Below are 20,622 nucleotides of genomic sequence, written 5' to 3' on the forward strand. Positions count from 1 at the left end.
CAATGTAAAATAAAGAGCGAGCCATCCCAACAAGACCAAGTTACTACTGTACTCTTCATCGTCACTACCATCATCACAATTACCATTATAGTTATTCACATCATCCCTCTTCTCTTCCACATAATCATCCTCATCATCATTATCATGATTCACCATCTATCACGAAAATTAACCAGGCAAATTTTATAGATTTTTTTATTTTATGTTTACACTATCCAGGCCTTCTATTCAAAACCCTAAAATGTTAAACAACTTTTTCCCATGAAAACCTCAACTTGTACAGGTGAATGACAACTATATTATGGCCTCTTAATGTTACAGCTGTTACCATGTGCATAGGCATTATTACTGACTGGGTTCGAACTCGGGTCTGTGTCAGCCTGTTGAGCTAAAGCCCAGGCATTTGCTCTAGGTTGGAACTAACGCGAGTTTTCAGGACTCAGACAAAGTTACTTTAATTTTTATTTAACCTTTATTTAACCAGGAAGGGCTCATTGAGATTTGAAATCTCTTTTTCAAGAGTGTCCTGGCCAAGATAAACAGCACTAAGTCATTACACAATTACAGACAGACAACATGAAAAACTACAGGTAATCTAGTAAAAAAAAAATAGAAGTCACAAGAGTACATCATAAACATCGTAAAACAGCAAATTAAAAACATTGACAGGTCAGGGAACCAGTCCCAAAATCCTTCAACAATTTAAAAACACCAATCGGGACAAGTTCTTCCAGTTTAAAAGTATTTTGTAAGGCGTTCCAAGCCAATGGCGCAGAGTACATGAAAGCCCTTTTTACCAAATTCAGTTCGGACATTTGGAACAGTTAGCAGGATAAAGTCCTGCAAACGAAGAGAGTACCCACCACATGTCACATGAAATGCCCAAATAAAATGGTAGTAAACCCAAAATGCTTTGTAAATAAAAGTATACCAGTGACTGAGCCTACGATTGACTAAAAGGCCAGCCAGCCCTTGTATATAAAGTGCAGTGGTGCGTAAGGGTTTTGCAGTTTAAAATGAATCTCAATGAACAGAGATTTAAGTGGTTCAGCTATGAAATCAGCTGCCATGTTTAAAAAGCAGGGATCAAGAAGATCAGGACCTGCAGGTTCTTTCTGATCTAAGGATTTCAGTGCTTTATGTACCTCCTGCACTGAGAATGTCAAAAAAGCTAAACCTTTGACCTGCTCTCACTAGTTCATCCACACAGGGTTGTACAGAGACAGAGGGTACTGAATCAAACAGCCTACCAGATAATACAAAGCGCTTATTGAAACAATTCAGCATTTCAGTTTTGTCATATACAGCAACAGAGTCCTTCAATACACATGACGGCAATTCATTAACCTTACTCTTACCATACAGACTTAATTGCCTTCCAAAACTTTCTAGGGTCATTCAGGTTATCAGTGGCAACAGACATAAAATATTCAGACTTGTACTCCCCTAGAAGAAAATAACACTTGTTTTGTAGCTGCCTAAAAAGAAGCCAATCAGCATCAGAAAATTCTTTCCTTGCTTTAGCCCAGGCTAGATTCATAGAATTACAAAACATTTTAAAATCATCAGACACCGGCTTTAAACAACACAAATCAAGATCATTTCACTTGTAAAGAAGTTTCGACATAAGGTGCAGAGAAGAAAATGCATCACTGAGAGCAGAGGGGAGTCTATAACAACCAATCACAGTTATAGAAAGACCCTTTGAAACCTCAAGATTCAAAGCAAGAAATTCCAACTGTTTACAATTAGTCAGACTTTGCCACACTTACAAGGAATTTAGTATTTTACATATATAGCCACACCATCTTTCTTAACTCGATCAGTGCGATGCACATTGTAACCATTTATACAAATATCCTTATCAAGAACAGACTTGCTGAGCCAGGTTTCAGAAAACACAATTACATCAGCATCAGTTGATTTAGGCCAAATCCTAAACCCATCAATTCGACAACAAGCTGCATACATTTAAATGAGAAATTACCAAAACCAGATCTAGATTTAAAATCAGAGGGAGTTTGGAGACATTGCATATCAGGGCAAGGGTTAAGGTTGCACATTACCTGATATCAACAAAAGAAGAATAACTAGGCTTCTCTGTTTAATAACCTTGAACGGCTTCTTTTTTAAGAGACCTACTGCAAGCAAATTCTACAAGTGAGTTTCCAGACAATAGAAAATAAAAAACAGGCCTTGTTTCTAAAATAAAATCCCAACTTCAGCTTAAATTTTTTTGTAAATTGTTGAATATGCAATTTAAAAAGTGAGGCTGTCATCAAGTCAAATTCCAAGATATTTATATGAGGTTAGTCTCAATCTCATTTCCCTGAAAGGTGAAAGGTTCAGAGGTCTATTTCTTGCTTTAGAAAACACCATTAGTTTAGTTTTGCCAGTATTGATGATAAGATCAATAAAAAGTGAGACAGTGCTGTTTTTTGTCAACAGCTTCAGTGATATCGTTTAAAACCTTCATGGCTTTACAGCTGTAATTGTGCTATGCTTCTTCCTGAAGCCCGATTGGTACATTGATAAAATAAAATAAGACACCGGCTTTAACCAACAGTCATTTAAAAACTATTAGACTTTGGTAGTGACACAAGTTTATACTGTTCACATCATGCCAGAAATGCATCGGCACTTGGACAAGTGGACCGCGTGAAAAAGAGTGAGTTCCCACAGACAAAATGTCTAATGGACGGGAGAGCACATTGTCAGATATATTCAGCAATATTTGTTTTTCAGTAAAGTCAGTGCACAAAGCAATATCATGAAAATTGTCATTTTCTCTGAGAGATATAAGAAATAGAGGCCAAGGAAAAGTAAGGGGAGAGAGGTACTGTGTGTATGTATGAGTCTGTATGTGAGTATGTGCATGTGTGAGTAGATTGGGTGTGGGAGGTCGATTGAGAGAACGGGTTGCGGATTGTTTAGCTGCCAGCCAGGCTGAGAGCGAAGAGGAGCAGCTTGGACGAGACTCTCCTCAGAGGGAAAGCTAAGGATAGAACCCAGGCCAGCCATAGAGAGGGTTACTTGGATAAACTTCAAGTAAAGGAGTGCAAATAGCAAAAAATATATATACCCGAGTTGAGGGAGACCCATGATCTTTACACCAGCAAAACTAAACAGTTTGCACTACACAACAAGGAAATTGTAGATTTGCTCCACCATAAATTAATAGGTTATTTGTAGGTTAAAATCTACTAGTGACAGTCATTTGTCTGTCACTAGTTTTTTGTAAGTTGTTGCCATCTTGGATATCACCATCGCACTGCACACTGCAATGTTACTCCTCATGTCAGTGTGCACTGAACCAACTCCATTGAACCAATTCCACAAGACTGCCTCAGCCTGTCGATATAAATCCGAGTCATCTGGGTAGGAGCTAATGCAAGTTCTCAGGTCTCAGGCAAAGTTACTCCTCACATGAGCGTGCACTGAATTAACTTCGTTACTACAGCTAGCTTACTGAACACTATCGCCAACTACTCCTCCTGGGCCTATGCGGATGGCTTGGAGCACGTGTCAAGCTCATTCCACGAAGGGCCGAGTGTCTGAGGGTTTTCGCTCCACCCTTGTACTTGATTAATGAATTAAGATCATTAATTAGTAAGGAACTTCCCTCACCTGGTTGTCTAGGTCTTAATTGAAAGGGAAGAAGAGGAAAAAACCTGCCGACACTCGGCCCTCCATGGAAGGAGTTTGAAACCCCTGGCTTGGAGTAGAGAGTACTCACCCTGCTCATCGCTGTCCGGTTTTGCTGTTCCTTCCTCCTTGTCTTCCTCCTCTCCCTTACGGTCTTTGGACAGCAACCGTCGTAACAGGCTACCAAGCGAACGAGTCATTTCTGGCTCCTCAACTCTCTCTGAGACATCCATAAAGACACAGTTCGTATCCCTTAATCTACTATCGCCCCCCTTTGCCGCTGCTTACACAACCCCTCTGCACCTGTATAAGTCAGTTGTCCATGTCACTTGTAAAGGGATAGGATAGCTGACCAGTCCTAGTCTACTCGGTGTGGGTCTGTCTGGCCATATTTAGCCCTGGCTGCAGCAACACTAAAACGCTAACTCCCTAAACCCCCCCCACCACCACTCTCTCCAGGCTCCTGTAGCACACACACGCTTGTGTCCATACACGCCTTGGCTTTACGAGAAGGTTACCTAACACTGCAATGAGACACTGGAATCAACATTTTAACCTTTGTCAAGCAGGACAGCTGCACACCTCCCTGTCCAGTGTGTGCAACGCCATGCGTCAAACACAATTAGGAGTTATTCAAATGGTTTAACTATGTGGATATGTGATCCCTTGACCCCGGCACGCCATGCAATAGAAATGGATAGGGTCTATTCTGAGAGTGTAAATGGGCATCACTGCATGGTGGGAACTATTTATATCTGTGTTTACGTGGAGAAAGTGCTGGTAGAGGAAATTCCCAGTGAACAATGACAGAGGCAAGACATCAGAGACACTGGGGACATATTAAAGAGAGTATGTCTTCGTTAGGTAACCAGGGTGTAGGTGGGTAAATATGTAAGTCAGTGTATGTTTGAACACTGTTTTTCTTTCTATGAGTGATCTTCAAGTACGTTTGTGTGGGTGGGGGGGGGGATTCAGTTACAAACCCATCATGATTATGCATAAATTAGAAAATTCTAAAGACTAAGATGGCTAGTTTTTGCCAAAGTGTTTTATTTTATATCAATTTTACATTTGCGCCTGAATATTCTCAATACATAAATGCATCCGGATGAAATTCAGGGAATTTTAGGAAATGTTATTTTAGAAAAAAACTAAGTTATTTGAATACAACACAAAATATGTTGCTGTAGTCTGTCCATAAATCATACAATTGGTATACTTATTGAAGTTTACATTAAACTATAACATTTATTACGTACAAACAGTGTCTTCGGACATGTGTCTCATTAACGTAACACCTTTTCAAGTTCCTGTAAAAACTCCAATCAGTTTTTAAATTAAGTTTTATTCACCAATGATGCATCATTTAGAGTAGGAGTCCTTAAATGAGCACATGCTAAGTAAATGTATTTGCTTATATGCCTTCACCAGGTTCGTATTCTCAGACACCCACTATACCCCACTTAGCCTTCTTGTTACTGAAACAGCTACAAATCTCAAATTGGGAAAAAAAAAGAGCAACCCCAACATTTAAAAAATGATATCCTCCACTGTTTTCACACTTCCCAAGCTGTTGTTTGATATCCCAATACTGTTTTTGGTTCCTTATCTCACATATTTAAGGGGTGGCAGCCTAGTGGTTAGAGCATTAGACTTGTAACCGAAAGGTTGCGAGATCAAATCCCCGAGCTGACAAGGTAAAAAATATGTTGTTCTACCCCTGAACAACGCAGTTAACCCACTGTTCCTAGGCCATCATTGAAAATATGAATTTGTTCTTATCTGACTTGCCTAGTTAAAGGTCAAATAAATAATGTCCTGAATACAAAGTGTTATATTTGGGCAAATCCAACAACATATTACCACTCTCGGCGTTGGCTGCATCATGTTATGGGCTCCCGAGTGGCTCAGCTGTCTAAGGCACTGCATCTCAGTGCAAGAGGCGTCACTACAGTCCCTGGTTTGAATCCTGGCTGTATCACATCCAGCTGTGAGTGGGAGTCCCATAGGGCGGCGCACAACTGGCCCAGCGTCGACCTGGTTTGGTAGGCCGTCTTTGTAAATAAGAGTTTGTTCTTAACTGACTTGCCTAGTTAAATAAAAGGTTAAATTGTCATCGGCAAGGACTAGGGAGTTTTGTAGACACTGGGAGGCAAATTCCCCTTTCAGCAGGACAATAACCTAAAACACAAGACCAAATATACACTGAAGTTGCTTACCAAGACGACATTTAAGTTTTGATTTCAATCAGCATTGAAAATCTATGGCAAGACTTGAAAATGGATGTCAAGCAATGATCAACAACCAACTTAACAGAGCTTGAAGAATTTAAAAAATAAAATGTGCAAATATTGTACAATCCAGGTGTGTAAAGCTTGTAGAGACCTACCCAGAAAGACTCACAGCTGTAATCGCTGCCAAAGTTGATTCTAACATGTATTGACTCAGGGCCAGATGGCTCAATCATCACAAAAACCACTGATATTGCCAACTACTTTAAATTATTTTTTAATTGGCAAGATTAGCATACTTAGGCATGACATCAACAAACGCTGACACTACACATTCAAGTATATCTGACCAAATTATGAAAGACAAGAATTTTAATTTTTCATTCTGTAAAGTGAGTGTGGAGAAGGTGAAAAATTATTGTTGTCTATCAACAACGACAAGCTCTGACAATTTTGATGGAAAATTACTGAGGATAATAGCGGACGATATTGATACTCATATTTACCATACCTTCAATTTAATCCTATTAGAAAGCGTGTGCCCTCAGGCATGGAGGGAAGCAAAAGTTATACCCTACCTAAGAATAGTAAAGCCCCCTTTACTGGCTAAATAGCCGACCAATCAGTCTGTTACCAACCTTTAGTAAACTTTGAGGATTAAATAGTGTTTTTACAGGAAACAAAATGACAACAGACTTTCAGCACGATTTTAGGTAAGTAGGTAAGGACATTCAACAAGCACAGCACATACACAAATGACTGATGATTGGCTGAGAGAAATTGATGATAAAAAGATTGTTTGTTTTTTTGTTAAGTCTTCAGTGCGGCTTTTGACATTATCGATCATAGTCTAATCATGGAAAAACGTATAAGTTATGGCTTTACACCCCCTGCTATATTGTAGGAAAAGAGTTACCTGTCTAACAGAACACAGAGGGTGTTCATTAATGGAAACCTCTCCTACAAAATCCAGGTAGAATCAGGAGTTCTCCAGGGCAGCTATCTAGGCCCCATACTTTTTTCAATCTGTACTAACAACATGCCGCTGGCTTTGAGTAAAGCCAGTGTGTCCATGTATGCAGATGACTCAAAACTATACACGTCAGGTACTACAGCAACACTTACTTATGGAAGGTAGCGTTCCACCTGGCCAACATCTGGTGAAATTGCATAGTGCGAAATTCGAACTACAGTATTATAAATATTTAACTTAGGCCTGTGTACGGCCATTGAAACCCATTTCATGAAGCTACATATGAACAGTTCTTGTGCTAACGTTGCAACTTGGAACATTGAGGAACTTGAAGCTCCTTTGACCCGCTCCACGACAAGCTCGTCGATGTGGAAGGGGGAATGCTCGGCCTTCAGTTTCCTGTAGTCAGCGATCAGCTCCTTTCTCTTGTTGACGTTGAGAGAGGTTGTTGTCCCGGCACCACTCTGCCAGGTCACTGACCTCCACCCTATAGACTGTCTCCTCATCTTCTGTGATCAGGCCTAACACTGTCGTGTCGTCATTAAACTTAATGATGATGTTGGAGCGGCGCCTTAGCACCAAGTCTGGGTCCAAGAGGCTTCTAAACAGCTTTTACACCCAAGCCATAAGACTCCTGAACATCTAATCAAATGGCTACCCAGACTATTTGCATTGCCCCCACCTCTTGTACACTGCTGCTACACTATGTTATTATCTATGCGTAGTCACTTTAATAACTCAACCTGCATGTACAGTGGGGCAAAAAAGTATTTAGTCAGCCACCAATTGTGCAAGTTCTCCCACTTAAAAAGATGAGGCCTGTAATTTATCATCATAGGTACACTTCAACTATGACAGACAAAATGAGAAAAAAAAATCCAGAAAATGGATTGTAGGATTTTTAATGAATTTATTTGCAAATTATGGTGGAAAATAAGTATTTGGTCACCTACAAACAAGCAAGATTTCTGGCTCTCACAGACCTGAAACTTCTTCTTTAAGAGGCTCCTCTGTCCTCCACTCGTTACAGGTATTAATGGCACCTGTTTGAACTTGTTATCAGTATAAAAGACACCTGTCCACAACCTCAGTCACACTCCAAACTCCACTATGGCCAAGACCAAAGAGCTGTCAAAGGACACCAGAAACAAAATTGTAGACCTGCACCAGGCTGGGAAGACTGAATCTGCAATAGGTAAGCAGCTTGGTTTGAAGAAATCAACTGTGGGAGCAATTATTAGGAAATGGAAGACATACAAGACCACTGATAATCTCCCTCCATCTGGGGCTCCACGCAAGATCTCACCCCGTGGGGTCAAAATGATCACAAGAACTGTGAGCAAAAATCCCAGAACCACACGGGGGGACCTAGTGAATGACCTGCAGAGAGCTGGGACCAAAGTAACAAAGCCTACCATCCGTAACACACTATGCCGCCAGGGACTCAAATCCTGCAGTGCCAGACGTGTCCCCCTGCTTAAGCCAGTACATGTCCAGGCCTGTCTGAAGTTTGCTAGAGAGCATTTGGATGATCCAGAAGATTGGGAGAATGTCATATGGTCAGATGAAACCAAAATATAACTTTTTGGTAAAAACTCAACTCGTCGTGTTTGGAGGACAAAGAATGCCGAGTTGCATCCAAAGAACACCATACAGTCTGAAGCATGGGGGTGGAAACATCATGCTTTGGGGCTGTTTTTCTGCAAAGGGACCAGGATGACTGATCCGTCTAAAGGAAAGAATGAATGGGGCCATGTATCGTGAGATTTTGAGTGAAAACCTCCTTCCATCAGCAAAGGCATTGAAGATGAAACGTGGCTGGGTCTTTCAGCATGACAATGATCCCAAACACACCACCCGGGCAACAAAGGAGTGGCTTCGTAAGAAGCATTTCAAGGTCCTGGAGTGGCCTAGCCAGTCTCCAGATCTCAACCCCATAGAAAATCTTTGGAGAGAGTTGAAAGTCCGTGTTGCCCAGCAACAGCCCGAAAACATCACTGCTCTAGAGGAGATCTGCATGGAGGAATGGGCCAAAATACCAGCAACAGTGTGTGAAAACCTTGTGAAGACTTACAGAAAATGTTTGACCTCTGTTATATACTCTTTGTTGGCATTGACAAAGTATTGAGATAAATAAGTTTTTGGTCAATAACAAAAGTTTTCCACCATAATTTGCAAATAAATTCATAAAAAAATCCTACAATGTGATTTTCTGGATTTTTTTCTCATTTTGTCTGTCATAGTGAAGTGTACCTATGATGAAAATGACAGGCCTCATCTTTTTAAGTGGGAGAACTTGCACAATTGGTGGCTGACTAAATACTTTTTTGCCCCACTGTACATATTACCTCAATTACCTCAACTAATCGGTGCCCAAGCAAACCCACTCTGTACTGGTACGTATGTAGCCTCGCTATTGTTCTTTTACTGCTGCTCTTTATTTATTTGTTACCCTTAACCAACTGCATTGTTGGTTAAGGGCTTGTAGTAAGCAATTCACTTTAAGGTCTACGCCTGTTGTATTTGAATTGACAAATACAATTCGATTTGATTTGAGTTGTGTGCACCCACGCAGTCGTGGGTGAACAGGGAGTACAGGCGGAGACTAAATACGAAACCCGAGGGGCCCCCATTGAGGGTCAATGTGGCGAATGTGTTGTTGCTTACCCTCACCACCTGGGGTGGTCCGTCAGGCAGTCCAGGATCCAGTTGCAGATGGAGGTGTTCAGTCCAAGGCTTAGGGATGAGCTTGGAGGGCCCTACAGTAAGGTGAGCTGTAGTCAATGAACAGAATTCTCACATACAATGCATTTGGAAAGTATTGAGACCTCTTCCCTTTTTCCACATTTTGTTATGTTATTGCATTATTCTAAAATTGATTAAATTAATGTTTTCCCTCAATCTACAAACAATACCCGATAATGACAAAATAAAAACAGAATTATCTTTTAAATATATTTGCATAAGTATTCAGACCCTTTGCTATGCGACTTGAAAATGAGCTCAGGTGCAGCCTGTTTCTACAACTGGATTGGAGTCCACCTGTGGTAAAGTCAATTGATTGGACATGATTTGGAAAGGCACACACTTGTCTACATAAGGTAATAAATAATGCCTGCATCATTGAAGGTCCCAAAGAACACAGTGGCCTCCATCATTCTTAAATGGAATAAGTTTGGAACCACCAAGACTCTTCCAAGAGCTGGCCGCCAGGCCAAACTGAGCAATCGGGGGAGAAGGGCCTTGGTCAGGGAGATGACGAAAGAACAAAATGATCACTCTGACAGAGCTCCAGAGTTCTTCTGTGGAGATGGGAGAACCTTCCAGTTGGCACCTAAAGGACTCTCAGACCATGACAAACAAGATTCTTTGATCTGATGAAACCAAGATTTAATGCTTTGGCCTGAATGCTAAATGTCACATCTACAGGAAACCTGGCACCATCCCTATGGTGAAGCAGGGTGGTGGCAACATCATGCTGTGGATATGTTTTTCAGTGGCAGGGACTGTGAGACTAGTCAGGATCAAGGGACAGATTAATGGAGCAAAGTACAGAGAGATCCTTGATGAAAACCTGCTCCAAAGCGCTCATGACTTCAGACTGGGGCAAAGGTTTACCTTTCAACAGGACAACGACCCTAAAGCACACAGCCAAGACAATGCAGGAGTGGCTTCGGGACAAGTCTCTGAATGTCCTTGAGTGGCCAAGCCAGAGCACAGACTTGAACACAAACTATTGTGTAGATTCATTAGGGGGAAACGATTTAAAGCATTTGAACATGTCTAATGTAACAAAATGTGGAAAAAGTGGTCTGAATACTTTCCGAATGCACTGTAGTTGTTCCAATTGTCCAGATGGGAGAAGGCAGTGTGGAGTGCATTAGAGATTGCACCAACTGTGGGGGCAGTATGCGAATTGGTGGGTACATGTTGTCTGGGATGATGGTGTTGATGTGAGCCATCACCAGCCATTCAAAGCATTTCTTGGCTACAGATGTGAGTGCTATAGCCATTTAGACTGGTTAGCTTGGCGTTCTTGGGCACAAGGACAATGGTGATCTGCTTGAAACATGTAACTATTATAGACGAGGTCAGGGAGAGTTTGAAAATGTCAGTGAAGAGCCATTTTGCCACAACTTTGGAAGTATGCTTGGGGTCAGCTGGTCAGTGCATTCTCTGAGTATGTGTCCTGGTAATCCGTCTGGCCCTGCGGTTGTGACTGCTAACCGGTTTAAATTTGTTACATCAGTTACGGAGAGAGGGATCACACAGTTGTCCGGAACAGCAGGTGCTGTCATGCATAGTTCAGTGTTGCCTGCCTCGAAGCGAGCATGGAAGGCATTTATCTCTCAACTTCCCTGCTTTAGGTCAGTTAGGATCACCACTTTATTTGAAGAATGTGAAATGTCAGAATAATAGTAGAGAGAATGATTTATTTCAGCTTGGATTTCTTTCATCACATTCCCAGTGGGTCAGAAGTTTACATACACTAAATTAGTATTTGGTAGCATTGCCTTTAAAATTGTTTAACTTGGGTCCAACGTTTTGGCTAGCCTTCCACAAGAAGTTAGGAGGAATGGGACAAAATTCACCCATTCCTCCTGACAGAGCTGTTGTAATTGACTCAGGATTGTAGGCCTCCTTGCACGCTCATGCTTTTTCAGTTCTGACCACACATATTCTATAGGATTGAGGTCAGGGCCTTGTGATGGCCAATCCAATATATTGACTAGGTTGTCCATAAGCCATTTTGCCACAACTTTGGAAGTATGCTTGGGGTCATTGTCCATTTGGAAGACCCATTTGCAACCAAGCTTTAACTTCCTGACTGATGTCTTGAGATGTTGCTTCAATATATCGACATAATTTTCCTGCCTCATGATGTCATTTATTTTGTGAAGTGCACCAGACCCTCCTGCAACAAAGCACCCCCACATCATGATGCTGCCACCCCCGTGCTTCACAGTTGGGATGGTGTTCTTCGGCTTGCAAGCATCCCCTTTTTCCTCCAAACATAACGATGGTCATTATGGCCAAACAGTTCTATTTTTGTTTCATCAGACCAGAGGACATTTCTCCAAAAAAGTACGATCTTTGTTCGCATGTGCAGCTGCAAACCGTAGTCTGGATTTTTTTATGGCGGTTTTGGAGTAGTCGCTTCTTCCTTGCTGAGCGGCCTTTCAGGTTATGTCGACACAGGACTCGTTTGACTGTGGATATAGATACTTTTGTACCGGTGTTCTCGAGCATCTTCACAAGGTCCTTTGCTGTTGTTCTGGGATTGATTTGCACTTTTCGCACCAAAGTACGTTCATCTCTAGGAGACAGAACGAGTCTCCTTCCTGAGCGGTATGACAGCTGCATAGTGTTTATACTTGCATACTATTGTTTGTACAGATGAACGTGGTACCTTCAGGCGTTTGGAAATTGCTCCCAAGGATGAACCAAACTTGTGGAGGTCTACAAAAAAAATTGAGGTCTTGGCTGATTTCTTTTGATTTTCCCATGATGTCAAGCAAAGAGGCACTGTGTTTCAAGGTAGGCCTTGAAATAGATCCACAAGTACACCTCCAATTCACTCAAATTATGTCAATTAGCCTATCAGAAGCTTCTAAAGCCATGACATTTTTTTGAATTTTCCAAGCTGTTTAAAAGGCACAGTCAACTTAGTGTATGTAAACTTCTGACCCACTGGAATTGTGATAGTGAATTATAAGTGAAATAATCTGTCCATAAACAATACTTGGAAAAATTACTTGTGGTCATGCACAAAGTAGATGTCCTAATCGACTTGCCAAAACTATAGTTTGTTAAAACAAGAAATTTGTGGAGTGGTTGAAAAGCAAGTTTTAAATGACTCCAACCAAAGTGTATGTGAACTTCCGACTTCAACTGTATTTATTTTTGGTTATGGTCCTATACAGCTCATTGAGTGTGGTTTCAGTGCCAGCATTGGTTTGTGGTGGTTTGTAGACAGCTACAAAACATAGACAGTGCCGTGGGAAATATTTGACCCCGTCTGTTTTTCTGCATTATTGCACATTTTCACATTGAATTTGGTCAGATCTTTTCGTGGGTTTTAGTGGTATATAGAGGGAGTCCGAGAGAAAAAAAAGACAAATTTGGTGCTTCTTTCATTTGTTTGGTGTGCAAGGTAACCATTCACGCAATCTTCAGGTGTGAAAAAGTTATTGCCCCCACCCCTAGTTAACTCAACCCAATTAAAGGGATAATTAGAGTCAGCTTTTTGATTACTTAGGTTAACAATCAGGCCTGACTTCAGCCAGCCCTGCCCAATATAGATTTGACTAACTTCGGAGAGAAGTTGTGAGCACACAGATTCTAGAGGCACATCATGCCACAATCAAAATACATTCCTGAAGACTTCTGGAAAAAGGTTGTTGATGGCTATCAGTCTGGAAAGGGTTACAATGCCATTTCTAAGAATATGGGGCTACACCGAACCATAGTCAGATCCATATCGAACAACATCCAGGGATCTCCAGGCCTCTCTTGCCTCGGCTAAGGTCAGTGTTCATGATTCCATCACCAGAAATCCAAAAATGGGATTCAACGGTTTCTGCCATTAGCAAGGCGGAAACCATTGCTCACTAAGAAAATGAATTCTCATCTCAAGTTTGCCATAAAGCACTTGGATGATCTTCAAAAGATCTGGAACAATGTTCTATGCACAGATGAGTCAAAAGTGGAACTTCTTGGCTGATATGAGCCAGTTATATCTGGCAAAAATCAAACAATACATTCCAGAGTAAGAACCCCACACCAATGGTCAAGCATGTTGGGGGTAGTGTCATGGTTTGGGGATGCTTTGCTGCATCAAGACCTGGAAACCTTGCCATCATTGAAGGAAGCATGAATTCTGTTCTGTATCAGATATGTCAGGCCATCCATCACTGAGCTGAAGCTGAAGCGCAGCTGGGTCATGCAGCAAGACAATGATCCAAAACACACAAGCAAGTCTACATCAGAATGGTTGAAGAATAAGAAACTGAACGTTTTGGAATGGCCTAATCAGTCCAGACCTAAATCCCGTTGAGATGTTGTGGCAGGACCTGAAATGAGAAATTCATCCTCATTCAACCCAGAAATATCACTGAGTTGAAGACGTTCTGCATGGAGGAGTGGGCCAAAATACATCCACAACGCTGTGAGAGTCTAACTGATAACTACATGAAGTGTTTGGTTTAAGTTATTGCAAGTTATTACCGCTAAAGGTGGCGTAACCAGAGTCCAAGAGGGTTTCTCATAACTGGGTGTTGCATAACTTTAATAAATAAATTAAATATGTTTACATATTTTGTGTTATTTGTTCACTCAGGGTCCCTTTTATATAATATTAGGTTTTGGTTGAAGATCTGATCACATTCAGTGTCAAAAATATGCAAAAATGTTGAAAATCTGAGGCAAATACTTATTCACGGCACTGTAAACTCGCTTGGTAAATAGTATGATCTGCATTCTCCAGCTTATCATGAGGTATACTAAATCAGGAGAGATAGATTACCTTAACAAATGGTATCAACAGCTGGTGCGCGATCTCTAAAGGACACACCACCCCTCTCTTCACCTTACCTGTCGTAATTTCTGTCACAAACTCCACAAACTCCTGTCACGAACTCGGATACCTCCTGCTCCTCGACCTGTTGGTTAGGCCTGTTGTTTCTGAAGTTTTATTTTGTTCATAAGTGTTTGTGTCAACAGCTGCTACCAACTGGCCAGCTAGCTTGCTAGGTTACAATGGAGCCCGCTTCACCTTGAATAGCTAACAAATGTTTCCAGCACTGTAGAAGCTGTGTTTGTTATGCTCATGTCTTGGACAATATTGACAATCCGGAGTTCCAATGCAGCAATTGTTCGCTCGCGGAGGAATACATGAATGAGGTGGCTATCCTTAGCAAGAAAATGTCAATTTTGCGTGAACTTATGTGGAAAACGCAATTGTTCTCAACCTCCTGTGGCTGGATGCCACTCAGGCCTGATGGATGTATCTCTGCCTTGTCATCTGTCCCTATCCGAATGGCCTGTGCTACCTGGAACTTGCCTACCAAAGAAGTCATCGCCATCTGCTTCTCCTCCTGCAGCTTGTAGTGGAATGGACAGAGAACAGCAAGAGGATTGTTCCAATCAGCACTGGTCCCATGTCACAGGTTGTGGAAACCGAATGTAGCAGCATGCTGCTATGTGGACTAGAGCGTATGCGAGAGTTTTGCCGCACTGGTGCCCGATCCACCTGCGCCTTCATCGCTGGGATTGCCTGTGTCTGCGACGGCTGTGCTGACCCCAGCCACGCTGACTTCAGCAGTGGCTTTGTCGTTGAGTCCAGCTCCTTTCCCTCTCTGGATCAGATGGGGCACTACCTACTGTGGAATGTCTGGACCTATCACCGGGAGCAGCGGGCGTATGCTAGCCGGCTTTTCGTAGGCCCATGAAAGGTTCAACAAATTGTGTGCGGGGTAGGAATGGGCAGATTTTTCCATCCCCTTTTCCCGGCTGTTGTATTGGGCAGTTCAATGGTGTGAAATGTCTCTTTCCCTGAAGCAAAATCGTTGTGTTATCCAGGAGCACCAGTACAGGACATCAATAAGCTACTACCATACATTTTAAACCTGCATCAGGAAATTTAGTCTATCATAGTTCATGTTGGATTCAATGACATTATGGACAGGGACAGCTCAGAACAGCTGAAGAAGGATTTTGAAGAATTGTTTGAGTCACTGCTTGACACCAATAAATGCCCAAAAATATCTGGCCCTGTACACTCCCTAAATCGTGGCATTGAAAGTTTCAGACTTTCAGCCCTCCATACCTGGCATCGAGACTATTGCAGCTATGTGGATGTAACATTTGACAATTTTGATACCTTCTGGAAACAAAGCTTGTTTTATAAGGAGAATGGGATCCACCCAAATCGTTTGGGATCCTGGATCATTTCACAGCATTAAGGTCACGTTGAGTTGACTTATCAAGGACTAAAGCCCAGGTCAGGTAATCCCTACCATTGTGTAACTGAGTTGGCATAATGCTTCAGCAAATTTACATTATCCCAGTGGTGGTGAAAGACCCAATGTAAGTAACCTAATGTATGTCTCTCTTAACTGCCCTGAATGCCTCTGCTGATCCTACAGCTAGTGTATGCAGTATGTTCCTATGAACCAGAGTAAGTATGTTAGCTGAGGTGGTGTGCGCTAGTAGGAAGTCCATTGTCTGCAGCTCACTCTTGCACCAACATAAATAACATGAGCATGTCTACATCTGCTAAGCTTCCCAGTAAAGCAATGAAAACAATCATACATCCCAGGAAAGTGCTAAAAAAATAGCACACGTTAACATACAGTACCAGTTAAAAGTTTGGACACACCTACTCATTCAAGGGATTTTCTTTTTTTTAACTATTTTCTACATTGTAGAATAATAGTGAAGACATCAAAACAATTAAATAACACATATGGAATCATGTAGTAACCTAAAAAGTGTTAAACACTTGGCATTTGAGCCAATCAGTTGTGTTGTGACAAGTTGGGGTGGTCTACAGAAGATAGCCTTATTTGGTAAAAGACCAAGTCCATATTATGGCAAGAACAGCTCAAATAAGCAAAGAGAAATAACAGTCCATCATTACTTTAAGACATTAAAATCAGTCATGAGGACAGCCACATGAAAGGAAGACCCAGAGTTACCTCTGCTGCAGAGGATAAGTTCATTAGAGTTACCAGCCTCAGAAATTGCAGCCCAAATAAATGCTGAGTTCAAGTGACAGACACATCTCAACACCAACAAAAAGAAGAGACTTGCTTGGCCCAAGAAACACAAGCAATAGACATTAGACCGGTGGAAAACTGTCCTTTGGACTGATGAGTCCAAATTTGAGATTTTTGGTTCCAACTGCCGTGTCTTTGTGAGACACAGAGTAGGTGAACGGATGATCTCTGCATGTGTGGTTCCCACTGTGAAGCATGGAGGTGGTGTGATGGTGTGGGGGTGCTTTGCTGGTGACACTGTCTAATTTATTTAGAATTCAATGCACACTTAACCAGCATGGCTACCACATGATTCTGCAGCGATACGCAATCCCATCTTGTTTGCGCTTAATGGAACTATAATTTGTTTTCAACAGGCCAATGACCCAACACACCTTCAGGCTGTGTAAGGGCTATTTGACCAAGAAGGATAGTGATGGAGTACTGCATCATATGACCTGGCTTCCACAATCACCCGACCTCAACCCAATTGAGATGGTTTGGGATGAGTTGGACCACAGAATGAAGGAAAAGCAGCCAACAAGTGCTCAGCATGTGGGAACTCCTTCAAGACGGTTGGAAAAGCATTCCTCATGCAGTTGGTTGAGAGAATGCCAAGAGTGTGCAAAGCTGTCAACAAGGCAAAGGGTGGCTACTTTGAAGAATCATAAATAAAAAATATTTAACACTTTTTTGGTTACTATGTGATTCCATACACATTATATCTTAGTTTTGATGTCTTCACTACTATTCCACAATGTAGAAAATAGTTCAAAGTAAAGAAAAAACCTTGAATGAGTAGGTGTGTCCACACTTTTGACTGGTACTGTATGTAGCTTGACTTGTTATGGCTGGGGGCAGTATTGAGTAGCTTGGCTGAATAAGGTGCCCAGAGTAAACTGTCTGCTACTCAGGCCCAGTTGCTAATATATGCATAGTATTAGTGGATAGAAAACACTGACGTTTCTAAAACTGTTTGAATGATGTCTGTGAATATAACAGAACTCATATGGCAGGCAGAAACCTGAGAAACAAATCCAACCAGGAAGTGGGAAATCTGAGGTTTGTGGTTTTAACTCTTTGCCTATCGAATACACAGTGTCTATGGGGTCAAATTGCACTTCCTACGGTTTTCACTAGATGTCAACAGTCTTTAGAACCTTGTTTGATGCTTCTACTGTGAAGTGGGGGCGAATGAGAGGGGAATGAGTCAGAGGTTTGCCAGAGAAGCATGAGCTGAACACGTGCATTCACGTGGTAGTTAGCTTGAGTTCCATTGCATTTCTGAAGACAAAGGAATTCTCCACTTGGAACATTATTGAAGATTAATGTTAAAAACAGCCTAAAGATTGATTCTATACATCGCTTGACATCTTTCTACGGACTGTAACGGAACTTTGACTTTTCCTCTGGACCTAGTAATAGCGCGTCATGAATTTGGATTACTGGGCTAAACGCGCAAACAAAAAGGAGGTATTTGGACATAAATGATGGACATGATCGAACAAAGCAAACATTTATTGTGGAACTGGGATTCCTGGGAGTGCATTCTGATGAAGATCAAAGGTAAGTGAATATTTGTAATGCTATTTCTGACTTCTGTTGACTACACAACATGGCGGGTATTTGTATTGCTTGTTTTGGTCTCTGAGCGCTGTACTCAGATTATAGCATGGTGTGCTTTTTCGGTAAAGCTTTTTTGTAATCTGACACAGCGGTTGCATTAAGGAGAAGTGTATCTATAATTCCATGCATACTATTTGTATATTTTATCAATGTTTATTATGAGTATTTCTGTAAATTGATGTAGCTCTCTGCAAAATCACCTGATGTTTTGGAACTATTGAACATACCGCGCCAATGTATACTGAGTCCTATGAGTGTCATCTGATGAAGATCAAAGGTTAGGGATTAATTTCTCTCTATTTCTGCTTTATGTGACTGAAAAATGACTTTTTCTGTGACGAGGCACTCACCTAACATAATCGTTTGGTTAGCTTTCATCGTAAAGCCTTTTTGAAATTCAATTTGGTGCCCTGCACTTTCACTGGCTGTTGTCATATCGATCCCGTTAGCAGGATCTCAGCCCAAAGAGGTTATAAGAAAGAGGGTTCATGAAATCAATAATTTGCTAGTAATAGATGACATTCCTATTCTGACTATCTCTGAAACTTACTTTAATTAATACCTTTGATACAGTGGTATAAATACATACTTATACCATCTACAGAAAATACATAAATGCTAATGGTGGAGGTGTTGCCGTTTTATATTCAGAACCACATTTCTGTAAAGCTGAGAGAGGATCTCATGTTAAATACAGGTTAATCTGCCTCACCTAAAGCCCATTCTTGTGGGAAGGTGCTATAGACCACCAAGTGCTAACAGTTAGGATCTGGATAACATGTGTGAAATAATTGATAATGTATGTGATATCAACAGAGAGGTGTATTTTCAATAGTGACGGGCTTTCATCAAGCTGCCCACTCAAGAAAATGCTTCACATTGTAACTAATGCCTGCAACCTGGTTATCAGTCAACCTACCTGAGTAGTTACAAACAGCACAGGAATTAAATCATCAACATGTAGTGATCACATCTTTACTAATGCTGCAGAAATTTTCTTTAAAGCTGTATCCAAATGGATTAGCAGCAGCTAAAATACAAATACATGAAGAAAATTACTTTAAAAACTGTTAAATCCATTGGATTGATGAGGAATTGAAAAATTGTATGGTTGATAGGGATGAGACAAAATGAATGGAAAATAGGTCCGGCTGCACAACCGATTGGCAAACGTACTGCAAATTGAGAAGTTGACGAAACTGAGTAAAAATAAGAAACTATACTATAAAACAAAGATAAATTACATAAAGAATTATAGTAAAAAGCTTTGGAGCACCTTAAATGACATTCATTGAATCATTCATTGAAGCCGATTAATCACAAAACCCACTGATATTGCCAATTACATTAATTATTTTTTTATTAGCAAACTTAGGCATGACATGCCAGAAACAAATGCTGACTCTACACATCCAAGTATAACTGATCAAATAATGAGACAAGCATTGTAATTTTTATTTCCATAAAGTCAGTGTGGAAAAGGTGCAAAAATTATTGTTGTCTATCAACAATAACAAGCCACCAAGGTCTGACAACTTGGATAGAAAATTACTGAGGATAATAGTGAGCGATATTGACACTCCTATTTGCCATATCTTCAATCTATGTGTGTGCACTCAGGCATGGAGAGCAGCAAAAGTAATTCTGCTACCCAAGAATAGTAAAGCCCCCCTTTACTGGCTCAAATAGCCAACCAATCAGCCAGGTACCAACCTTTCGTAAACTTTTGGGGGAAAAATGGTGATTGACCAGATACAATTCTATTTTACAGTAAACAAATTGACAGACTTTCAGCATTCTTATATGGAAAGACCTTCAGCAAGCACAGCACTTACACAAATGACTGTTGATTGGCTGAGATAAATTGATGATCAAAAGATTGTGGGAGCTGTTTTGTTAAACTTCAGTGCAGCTTTTGACATTATCGATCATAGTCTGCTGTTTGGAAAATGTGTTATGGCTTTACACCCCCTGCAATATTGTGGATAAAGAGTCACCTGTCTAACAGAACACAGAAGCCTCTCAAACGGAAGCCTCTCAAACATAATCCAGGTAGAATCATGAATTCCCCAGGGCAGCCCCTTACTTTTTTCAATCTTTACTAATGACATTCCACTGACCTTGAGTAAAGCCATTGTGTCTATGTATACGGATGACTCAACACGATACACGTCAGCTACTACAGCGAGTGAAATCACTGCAACACTTAACAAAGAACTGCAGTTAGTTTCAGAATGGGTGACAAGGAATAAGTTAGTTCTAAATATTTCAAAAACTAAAATTATTCACTAAACCTCAACTAAATCTAGTAATAAATAATGTGGAAATTGAGCAAGTTGAGGTGACTAAACTGCTTGGAGTAACCCTGAATTTTAAAATGTCATGGTCA

The 20,622-nt window shown here is 41.0% G+C and overlaps 1 protein-coding gene across 3 annotated transcripts in view; it reads right to left on the minus strand.

Annotated features, from left to right (window-relative positions):
- The window catches only part of LOC135514653 (fibroblast growth factor 12-like), a 108,722-nt gene that overhangs the window by 67,873 nt on the left and 20,227 nt on the right, over nucleotides 1-20,622 (minus strand). The window contains exon 1 of one of the 3 annotated variants that reach the window (XM_064938126.1): nucleotides 3,737-4,036. The exons of the other annotated variants lie outside the window; for them this stretch is intronic. Within the exon in view, the coding sequence (XP_064794198.1) occupies nucleotides 3,737-3,878 (142 nt within the window). The 5' untranslated portion in view covers nucleotides 3,879-4,036. Of the gene's footprint in view, nucleotides 1-3,736; nucleotides 4,037-20,622 lie in introns of those variants that run through there. 3 annotated transcript variants of the gene reach the window in all.

This window comes from Oncorhynchus masou, chromosome 26 (genome assembly GCF_036934945.1).
Source record: "Oncorhynchus masou masou isolate Uvic2021 chromosome 26, UVic_Omas_1.1, whole genome shotgun sequence".
Classification (NCBI taxonomy): domain Eukaryota; kingdom Metazoa; phylum Chordata; class Actinopteri; order Salmoniformes; family Salmonidae; genus Oncorhynchus; species Oncorhynchus masou.